The 12,170-nt window shown below is 28.7% G+C and overlaps 2 protein-coding genes across 9 annotated transcripts in view; one reads left to right on the top strand and one right to left on the bottom strand.

Annotated features, from left to right (window-relative positions):
* Positions 1–12,170, bottom strand: part of stxbp5l (syntaxin binding protein 5L) — a 516,749-nt gene that overhangs the window by 261,720 nt on the left and 242,859 nt on the right. The gene's annotated exons all lie outside the window — the stretch shown is intronic.
* LOC133663672 (syntaxin-binding protein 5-like) overlaps positions 1–12,170 on the top strand; it is a 61,334-nt gene that overhangs the window by 22,601 nt on the left and 26,563 nt on the right. The window contains exon 3 of the mRNA XM_062068357.1: positions 10,992–11,075. Within this exon, the coding sequence (XP_061924341.1) occupies positions 10,992–11,075 (84 nt within the window). The remainder of the gene's footprint in view (positions 1–10,991; positions 11,076–12,170) is intronic.

Here is a 12,170-nt window from a genome sequence, read left to right as displayed (position 1 = left end):
AAGGGCAAGGAAAAACTCACCCCAGTGGGACGTCGATGCGAAGGACTATGAGAAACCTTGGAGAGGACCGCATATATTAAAATAATGACGCTAGTTTGTGATACGTTTGTGCTGTTATTGTTGTTTTGTTATTAATGTTTTTTAATGGGATAAGCGGTAGAAAATGGATGGATGGATTCATAAGTAGACCCCCGACCACCCCATATAGTATGTGTCCTAGTTGTTTGTGCTGCATTTGTTTTGTCTATTATAATTATTTTGTTATTAATGTTTTATTATTCGAAACTACAGATGTAGTCATAAATGCTTAAAATGTAATATCTGAAAATATCGGTATCGTTGTTTTTTTTTTATCGTATCGTATCTTTTTTTTTTTTTTTTTTTTTTCTTTTAAATTAAATCAACATAAAAATCACAAGATACACTTACAATTAGTGCAGCAACACAAAAAACAATCTCCCTCCCCCAATCACACTCATTCACACAAAAGGGTTGTTTCTTTCTGTTATTAATATTCTGGTTCCTACATTATATATCGATATATATCAATACAGTCTGCAAGGGATACAGTCCGTAAGCACACATGATTGTGCGTGCTGCTGCTCCACTAATAGTACTAACCTTTAACAGTTAATTTTACTCATTTTCATTCATTGCTAGTTTCTATCTAACTGTTTTTATATTGTTTTACTTTCTTTTTTTATTCAAAAAATGTTTTTTAATTTATTTATCTTATTTTATTTATTTATTTTTTTAAAAAATGACTTTATCTTCACCATACCTGCTTGTCCAAAATAGGCATAATAATGTGTTAATTCCACGATTGTATGTATCGTATCGGTTGATATCGGTATCGGTTGATATCGGTATCAGTAATTAAAGATTTGGACAATATCGGATATCGGCAAAAAGCCATTATCGGACATCCCTATTCATAACCAGACCCACTACCCTGTCAAAATCTCACCAAACCCGTAGTTTGTGCTACATTTGTGCAGGTTTGTGCTGCATTTGTTTTGTCTATTATAATTATTTTGTTATTAATGTTTTATTATTCATAACTACAGATGTAGTCATAAATGCTTTAAAATGTAATATCGGAAAATATCGGTATCGTTTTTTTTATTATCGTATCGTATGCTTTTTTTTTTTTTTTTTTTAATTAAATCAACATAAAAATCACAAGATACACTTACAATTAGTGCAGCAACACAAACAACCTCCCTCCCCCATTTACACTCATTCACACAAAAAGGTTGTTTCTTTCTGTTATTAATATTCTGCTTCCTACATTATATATCAATATATATCAATACAGTCTGCAAGGGATACAGTCCGTAAGCACACATGATTGTGCGTGCTGCTGGTCCACTAATAGTACTAACCTTTAACAGTTCATTTTACTCATTTTCATTCATTACTAGTTTCTATGTAACTGTTTTTATATTGTTTTACTTTCTTTTTTATTCAAGAAATGTTTTTTAATTTATTTATCTTATTTTATTATTTTTTTAAAAAGGACTTTATCTTCACCATACCTGCTTGTCCAAAATAGGCATAATAATGTGTTAATTCCACGATTGTATGTATCGTATCGGTTGATATCGGTATCGGTTGATATCGGTATCAGTAATTAAAAAGTTGGACAATATCGGAATATCGGATATCGGCAAAAAGCCATTATCGGACATCCCTATTCATAACCAGACCCACCACCCTGTCAAAATCTCACCAAACGCGTAGTTTGTGCTACATTTGTGCTACATTTGTGCAAGTTTGTGCAAGTTTGTTTTGTCTATTATAATTACTTTGTTATTAATGTTTTATTATTCATAACTACAGATGTAGTCATAAATGCTTTAAAATGTAATATCGGAAAATATCGGTATCGTTTTTTTTATTATCGTATCGTATGCTTTAAAAATTTTTTTTTTTTTTTTTTTTTTTTTAAATTAAATCAACATAAAAATCACAAGATACACTTACAATTAGTGCAGCAACACAAAAAATCTCCCTCCCCCATTCACACTCATTCACACAAAAAGGTTGTTTCTTTCTGTTATTAATATTCTGCTTCCTACATTATATATCAATATATATCAATACAGTCTGCAAGGGATACAGTCCGTAAGCACACATGATTGTGCGTGCTGCTGGTCCACTAATAGTACTAACCTTTAACACTTCATTTTACTCATTTTCATTCATTACTAGTTTCTATGTAACTGTTTTTATGTTGTTTTACTTTCTTTTTTATTCAAGAAATGTTTTTTAATTTATTGATGTTATTTTATTTTATTTATTTTTTTAAAAAGGACTTTATCTTCACCATACCTGCTTGTCCAAAATAGGCATAATAATGCGTTAATTCCACGATTGTATGTATCGTATCGGTTGATATTGGTATCGGTTGATATCTGTATCGGTTGATATCGGTATCAGTAATTAAAGAGTTGGACAATATCGGAATATCGGATATCGGCAAAAAGCCATTATCGGACATCCCTATTCATAACCAGACCCACCACCTTGTCAAAATCTCACCAAACGCGTAGTTTGTGCTACATTTGTGCAGGTTTGTGCTACATTTGTGCAAGTTTGTGCTGCATTTGTTTTGTCTATTATAATTATTTTGTTATTAATGTTTTATTATTCATAACTACAGATGTAGTCATAAATGCTTTAAAATGTAATATCGGAAAATATCGGTATCGTTTTTTTTATTATCGTATCATATGCTTTTTTAAAAAATGTTTGCATTTGTGCATGTTTGTGCTGCATTTGTTTTGTCTATTATAATTATTTTGTTATTAATGTTTTATTATTCTTAACCAGACCCACCACCTTGTCAAAATCTCACCAAACGTGTAGTTTGTGCTACATTTGTGCATGTTTGTGCTGCATTTGTTTTGTCTATTATAATTATTTTGTTATTAATGTTCTATTATTCGAAACCAGACCCATCACCTTGTCAAAATCTCACCAAACTTGTCCTATTTGTTTGTGCTACATTTGTGCTGCAAACGTTTTTGTTTAATTATTATAGTTTTATGTAATAAAGTAGTATAGTTTTTTTTGTTATTGTTGTATTTATTTAATTTTTGTTTTTTTGTTTTTGTTTTTTAAGTATTATAGTTTTTATGTTATTAATTATTTATTATCCGTAAGCAGCTCCCCTACCTTGTCAAAATATTCCTATATATATGTCCCAATTGTTTGTGCTACATTTGTGCAGGTTTGTGCTGCATTTGTTTTGTCTATTATAATTATTTTGTTATTAATGTTTTATTATTCGTAACCAGACCCACCACCTTGTCAAAATCTCACCAAACGTGTAGTTTGTGCTACATTTGTGCAGGTTTGTGCTACATTTGTGCAGGTTTGTGCTGCATTTGTTTTGTCTATTATAATTATTTTGTTATTAATGTTTTATTATTCAAAACCAGACCCACCACCTTGTCAAAATCTCACCAAACGTGTAGTTTGTGCTACATTTGTGCAGGTTTGTGCTACATTTGTGCAGGTTTGTGCTGCATTTTTTTGTTTATTATAATTATTTTGTTATTAATGTTTTATTATTCATAACCAGACCCACCACCTTGTCAAAATCTCACCAAACGTGTGGTTTGTGCTACATTTGTGCAGGTTTGTGCTGCCATTTGTTTTGTCTATTATAATTATTTTGTTATTAATGTTTTATTATTCATAACCAGACCCACCACCTTGTCAAAATCTCACCAAACGCGTAGTTTGTGCTACATTTGTGCAGGTTTGTGCCGCATTTGTTTTGTCTATTATAATTATTTTGTTATTAATGTTTTATTATTCGAAACCAGACCCATCACCTTGTCAAAATCTCACCAAACTTGTCCTATTTGTTTGTGCTACATTTATGCTGCAAACGTTTTTGTTTAATTATTATAGTTTTTATGTAATAAAGTAGTATAGTTTTTTTTGTTATTATTGTTATATTTATTTAATTTTTGTTTTTTTGTTTTTGTTTTTTAAGTATTATAGTTTTTATGTTATTAATTATTTATTATCCGTAAGCAGCTCCCCTACCATGTCAAAATATTCCTATATATATGTCGCAATTGTTTGTACTACTTTTGTGCAGGTTTGTGCTGCCTTTGTTTTGTCTATTATAATTATTTTGTTATTATTGTTTTATTATTCGTAACCAGACCCACCACCTTGTCAAAATCTCACCAAACGTGTAGTTTGTGCTACATTTGTGCAGGTTTGTGCTACATTTGTGCAGGTTTGTGCTGCATTTGTTTTGTCTATTATAAATATTTTGTTATTAATGTTTTATTATTCATAACCAGACCCACCACCTTGTCAAAATCTCAACAAACGTGTAGTTTGTGCTACATTTGTGCAGGTTTGTTCTGCATTTGTTTTGTCTATTATAATTATTTTGTTATTAATGTTTTATTATTCATAACCAGACCCACCACCTTGTCAAAATCTCACCAAACGTGTAGTTTGTGCTACATTTGTGCAGGTTTGTGCTACATTTGTGCAGGTTTGTGCTGCATTTTTTTTGTCTATTATGATTATTTTGTTATTAATGTTTTATTATTCATAACCAGACCCACCACCTTGTCAAAATCTCACCAAACGTGTGGTTTATGCTACATTTGTGCAGGTTTGTGCTGCCATTTGTTTTGTCTATTATAATTATTTTGTTATTAATGTTTTATTATTCATAACCAGACCCACCACCTTGTCAAAATCTCACCAAACGTGTAGTTTGTGCTACATTTGTGCAGGTTTGTGCTACATTTGTGCAGGTTTGTGCTGCATTTCTTTTGTCTATTATAATTATTTTGTTATTAATGTTTTATTATTCATAACCAGACCCACCACCTTGTCAAAATCTCACCAAACGTGTAGTTTGTGCTACATTTGTGTAGGTTTGTGCTGCATTTGTTTTGTCTATTATAATTCTTTTGTTATTAGTGTTTTATTATTTGTAACCAGACCTATTTGTTTGTGCTACATTTGTGCTGCAAACATTTTTGTTTCATTATTATAGTTTTTATGTAATAAAGTAGTATTTTTTGTTTGTTGTTATTATTGTTGTATTGATTTATTTTTTGGTTTTGGTTTATGTTTTTTAACTATTATAGTTTTTATGTTATTAATTATTTATTATCCGTAACCAGCTACCCTACCTTGTCAAAATATTCCTAGATATATGTCCCAATTGTTTGTGCTACATTTGTGCAGGTTTGTGCTGCATTTGTTTTGTCTATTATAATTACTTTGTTATCAATGTTTTATTATTCGTAACCAGACCCACCACCTTGTCAAAATCTCTTCAAACTTGTCCTACTTGTTCGCGCTACATTTGTGCTGCAAATTATTTTTTAATTATTATAGTTTTTATGTAATAAAGGACTATAGTTTTTATGTTATTATTGTTGTATTGATTTATTTTTTGGTTTTGGTTGATGTTTTTTAACTATTATAGTTTTTATGTTATTAATGTTTTATTAGCCGTAACCAGTCAACTTGTCAAAATCTTCCTATATATATGTCCCAATTGTTTGGGCTACATTTGTGCAGGTGTGTGCTGCATTTGATTTGTCTATTATTTTTTTGTTGATAATGTTTTTTTATTCATAACCAGACACACTACCTCGACAAAATCTCCTCAAACTCTTCCCATTTGTTTGTGCTACATTTGTGCAGGTTTGTGCTGCAAACATTTTTTTTTAAACATTATAGTTGTTATGTAATCAAGTAGTATAGTTTTAATGTCATTATTGTTTTATTTATTTATTTTTTGTTTTTATGTTTTCAACTATTGTAGTTTTTCATTTTATAAATATATATATATATATATATATATATATATATATATATATATATATATATATATATATATATATGTATATATATATATATATATATATATATATATATATATATATATATATATACATATATATATATATATATATATATATATATATATATATATATATATATATATATATATATATATATATATATATATATATATATATATATATATATATATATATATATATATATATATATATATATACATATATATATATATATATATATATATATATATATATATATATATATATATATATATATATATATATTTATAAAATGAAAAACTACAATAGTTGAAAACATAAAAACAAAAAATAAATAAATAAAACAATAATGACATTAAAACTATTAAAAACTATTGTAGTTTTTCATTTTATAAATATATATATATATATATATATATATATATATATATATATATATATATATATATATATATATATATATATATATATATATATATATATATATATATATATATATATATATATTTATAAAATGAAAAACTACAATAGTTGAAAACATAAAAACAAAAAATAAATAAATAAAACAATAATGACATTAAAACTATACTACTTGATATATCGTTTGTGCTACGTTTGTGCTGCATTTTTTTTGTCTATTATAATTATTTTTTGTTATTATTTTATTATTCATAACCAGACCCACTACCTCGTCAAAATCTCCCCATACGTGTCCCAATCGTTTGTGCTACATTTGTGCTGGTTTGTGCTGCATTTTTATTTTTATTTTTTTTATTATTCATAACCAGACCCACCACCTTGTCAAACTCTCCTCAAACTCGTCCCATTCGTTTGTGCTACATTAGTGCAGGTTTGTGCAGCATTTTTGTTGTTGTTGTTGTTATAGTTTTTATGTTTTTAAGTAGTACAGCTTTTATGTTATTAACATGTTATTATTCATAACCAGACCGACCACCTTGTCCAAATCTAGCAAAGTTGTCCGAATCATTTATGCATTGTGTGTGCTACTATTTTTTTTTGGTCTATTATAGTTTTAATGTTAATAATGTTTTATTATTCATAACCAGCTCCCCTACCTTGTCAAAAACTGCCTGCACTTGTTTTGTTTGCGCTGCATTTTTGCTGCTTATTAAGTAGTATAACTACTTTTCAATTGTAGCATCTTTGCAATGTTTGAATAACTTCCACCTCGGTACAAACGCACAATAGCAAATAAGCAAATAAAAGTGAATTTGGAGGTAATTTACAGGCTGCTTTTGCAAGATGCTGTCGGACAATGGGTCCTGCAAGTACTACTGACTTTTAACTGAATATAAAAACCTGTTGGGTGTATTTTTTCTCATCGGGGAAATTACAAGCAATCAAATGTTGCTTATTAAGTCAGACGTTTGATTAGCCGCCATGATCAAACTGTGATTTTTGTTGTTGTTTTTTTCCCCCTGAATAGATTGCAAATCTAAATGGTTACTCTGCTGCCAAAAATATTAAGCCTGATTATAATAACACAACAGCCTTTAATGACGCGGTTCTTATTAAAGACTTAAATTATGTTTCTAAATTGCAAAATGATACGGTTTAACATCGCATTAAAGCGCAGTGATTTGAATAAGATGAATACCATTTTGGAACTGGAAAGAACAATATGAGTTACTCATATCATGATGTATATGTAGATTGTCAGTGAAGGCATCAAAACTATGAATGAACACATGTGGAGTTATGTACTTCACAAAATAACTGAAAACATTCAAGTTTCTTCAAAATAGCCACCCTTGGCTGTGATTACTTTTTTGCACACTCTTGGCATTCTCTCGATGAGCTTCAAGAGGTAGTCACCTGAAATGGTTTTCACTTCACATGTGTCATAGTTTTAATGCCTTCAGTGACAATCTACAATGTAAATAGTCATGAAAATAAAGAAAACACATTGAAATGAGAAGGTGTGTCCAAACTTTTGGCCTGTATTGTATATATATATATATATATATATATATATATATATATATATATATATATATATATATATATATATATATATATATATATATATATATATATATATATATATATATATATATATATATATGTATATATATATATATATATATATATATATATATATATATATATATATATATATATATATATATATATATATACGTAGGTCGTGAGTTCAAACCCCGGCCGAGTCATACCAAAGACTATAAAAATGGGAGCCATTACCTCCCTGCTTGGCACTCAGCATCAAGGGTTGGAATTGGGGGTTAAATCACCACAATGATTCTCGAGCGCAGCCACCGCTGCTGCTCACTGCTCCCCTCACCTCCCAGGGGGTGGAACAAGGCTATGGGTCAAATGCAGAGAGTAATTTCACCACATCTAGTGTGTGTATACTTTAAATTTAAGTTGTATATATATATATATATATATATATATATATATATATATATATATATATATATATATATATATATATATATATATATATACTGTGTATATATATATATATACATATATATATATATATATATATATATATATATATATATATATATATACTGTGTATATATATATATATACATATATATATATATAAATATATATATATATATATATATATATATATATATATATATATATATATATATATATATATATATATATATATATATATATATATGTATATATATATATATATATATATATATAATATATATATATATATATATATATATATATATATATATATATATATATATATATATATATATATATATATATATATATATATACCTGTATATATATATATATATTTATATATATATATGTATATATATATATCCATCCATCCATTTTCTACCGCTTATCCCTTATGGGGTCGTATATATATATATATATATATATATATAAAGTTCTGTCGACGCTGCTCTCCTCTCATCCAGTGTGCCTAATTTTTTCAGCTGCATGGTAGCTACGACGTTTGCACCTTTCAAGTAAACTCCGTCACGGCAGAGTCAACGGTTGAAAATGTGATGAAACATTCATAAAATCATGTCATTTATATTTCATTACAAAGATGGCTAGAATGAATACATATGAACCGTTTAGCTAAAAGTGGAGTCCGAGCTCATCTTTTTTTTTTCTTTTGCATTACATTTTCACAGTGTGCTCATGATTAAAGCTCCAAAAAAAATTGGACGTTAATAAAAAAAAAATACAAAAAGTCAATTTCTTCCTCCAACAGTGACCGTCTTTCCACTTTCTTTCTTTTTTCTTGATCAGCATAAATGTCCAAATACATAGAATATAGAATGACATATTATCAACTAATTGTGCAAAAAAATAATTATAAAAAATTCTAACAGATAGTAAATGCATGCTGTGCTCCTTATGTGGTTTTACATGATGGAATATGGAGTGAAATTATTGCCATAACTCTAAAAACACACTTATTTTTACTCACGCCTAACGATTCACTGGTAAAAACTCATTTTCTGCAAATAAAAAAAGGATTTGCAAGTTAAAAAAAAAAAAAAAAAATAGTAAAAAAACATTTTGCAAGTATAATGTTTCTTTAAAAAAACCCACAAAAAAACGCTTTGTCAGTAAAAATGCAATTGTATTCAATTAAAAAAAACGCTTTGCAAGTAAAAATAAAGAACAGTTAAAATAAAAAGCAAGATTCAGAAGTAAAAAAAACCAAACAATTTTCTTCAATTAAAAATCGATACACTTATAAAAAAAAACATTTTTTGGCAAATATTAAAATGATTCACAGGTATAAAACCAATTTTTTTCAATTAAACGAACAATGCGGAAGTAAATTTAAAAAATCGAATTAAAACAATCGATTTTCAAATTAAAAAAACAACTCTCTGCAAATAAAAAATTGATTCGCAAGTAAATTCGCAAGTCAATTAAAAATCGATACACTTATGAAAAAAAATTAAAAAATTGGACATATATTAAAATGATTCACAGGTATAAAACCAATTTTCTTTAATCCAACAAACAATGCGGAAGTAAATAAAATAATTATCTAAAACAATCTATTTTCAAAAAAAATAAAAAAACTCTCTGCAAATAAAAAATTGATTTGCAAGTATGATATTAATTTTCTTCAATTGAAACATACGAGTTACAGGTAAAAAAAAAAAGAAAATTCTGCCGGTAAAAAATTGATTCGCAAGTATAAAATCAATGTTCTTCAATTAAAAAAAAGTCGCTAGTAAAAAAAATGTCTGCAAGAAAACAATGATTGGCACGTAAACAAAAATGTCTGCAAGACAAAAAACGATTCGCAAGTATAACATTTTCTGCAATCCAAAAATATATATATTTACGTCGATTAGAAAAAGAAAATTTCCGCAAGTAAAAAAAATGATCCGCGAGTAAAAATAAAATTTTCTGCAAGCAAAAACATAAATTCTTGAATTTAAAAACAATTTTTTTCAATCAAAAAACAATTTCCAAATATAAAAATACATTTGCAGGTTAACTTACAGGTTGAGCTTGTTTCCCCTCTTCTCTGTCCGCCACTTTACGCCCCACCCTGCTTCTTCTTCTTTCTTATTTTTGGCAGACGGCACCATGCGCAAACAACGGACGCGCTGAAGACCTTAAATGGACTCAGCAGCTTGTTTATACTCGTTGTGTTTTTATTTTAAGAAAACATTTTTTTTTACTTTATGTGAATTGTATTTATATAGCACTTTTCTCTAGCGACTCAAAGCACTTTACATAGTGAGACCCTCTTATCTACGTCTTTAAGCTACGTTTAAAGTGGTGTAGGTGGCACTGGGCGCAGGTGGGTAAAGTGTCTTGCCCAAGGGCACAACTGCAGTGACTCGGAAGGGGGAAGCGGGGATCGAACCTGGAACCCTCAAGTGTTTATACTTGCAAATCGTTCTTGTTACTTGCAGAAAATAGCTTTTCTGTTTGCAAATTGTTTTTTTCACGTATTTTTTCATTGAAGAAAATTGATCTTTTGTTCAATTCAAGCAGTTTTGTGTGAGTTAAAAAAAAACATGTTTGTGTTTGTGGAGTTTTGGTGGTCATTTCACTCCATAACGGAAAATATGTTTCATCTTGTCGATATTTAAATATGATATTTATCATTTCTCCCTTTAGCTTCTGGTGGGTTTCGAGAGCGGCACAATAGTACAGTGGGACCTGAGGGCCAAAAAGACTGATTTCAGAATCTATTATGACGAGGTAAGGCAATCCACTGCACTTTTATTACCAATTATCTCTATACTGTACTCTTTATTACATTTGTACTGTATATTACATACTGTATATTACCTTTTACAACCAATTATCTGTATACTGTACTGCAGTGGTCCCCAACCTTTTTGTAGCTGCGGACCGGTCAACGCTTGAAAATTTGTCCCACAGACCAGTGTGTGTGGGGGGGGGGGGGGGTGTATTTAATTATTTTTTTTATTTTTTTTTATTTTTATTTTTTTATTTTTTTTTTTTACATAAATAAATACAATCATGTGTGCTTACGGACTGTATCCCTGCAGGCTGTATTGATCTATATTTATATATAATGTATATATTGTGTTTTTTATGTTGATTTCCTTAAAAAAAATAAAAATAAAAAATAAAAAATAAATAAAATAAAAAAAACATTAAAAAAAATTTAAAAAAATAAATTTAAAAAAATAAATAAATAAAAATAAATAAATTCTTGTGTGGCCCGGTACCAATCGGTCCGCGGACCGGTACCGGGCCGCGGCTCGGTGGTTGGGGACCACTGCTGTACTGTATATTACATTTTAAAGTCAATTATCAGTATACTGATAATCTGATGACCTACAAGTTTTAGAAGCTGTGTGCTAAACAGATGCAGCTTTAGTCAAACACTAAGCATCATGTAGCAGTATTGCTAAGTGCTAAACAACATATATGAACATAATAAAACACTTACTGTACAATGTCTGCTCTCACTGGGATAAAGACTGACGGGATGGTTATATTTTCTCATTTAGATGAAGAATTAATCTCAGTCCATAGGAAAAACGCAAAACGAGCGCCTTTGTGTGTCTTTCTCGCCATATCCGTTTTTCCCTTCAACAACAACAACACTACTAATCATGGCAGACTTCATGAGAGACAACAAAGACTACTTTGGGACATATAATGATCCAGAAATATATATTTTTGAGCCTGAGTATAAGGAGGACGATCTACAAGTTTTAGAAGCTGTGTGCTAAACAGATGCAGCTTTAGTCAAACACTAAGCATCATTTAGCAGTATTGCTAAGTGCTAAACAACATATACAAACATAATACAACACTTAC

The sequence above is a fragment of the Entelurus aequoreus genome, linkage group LG13 (assembly GCF_033978785.1).
Source record: "Entelurus aequoreus isolate RoL-2023_Sb linkage group LG13, RoL_Eaeq_v1.1, whole genome shotgun sequence".
Lineage (NCBI taxonomy): Eukaryota > Metazoa > Chordata > Actinopteri > Syngnathiformes > Syngnathidae > Entelurus > Entelurus aequoreus.
Note: the sequence above shows the minus strand (reverse complement) of the source record. Positions and strands in the feature narration are given on the sequence as shown.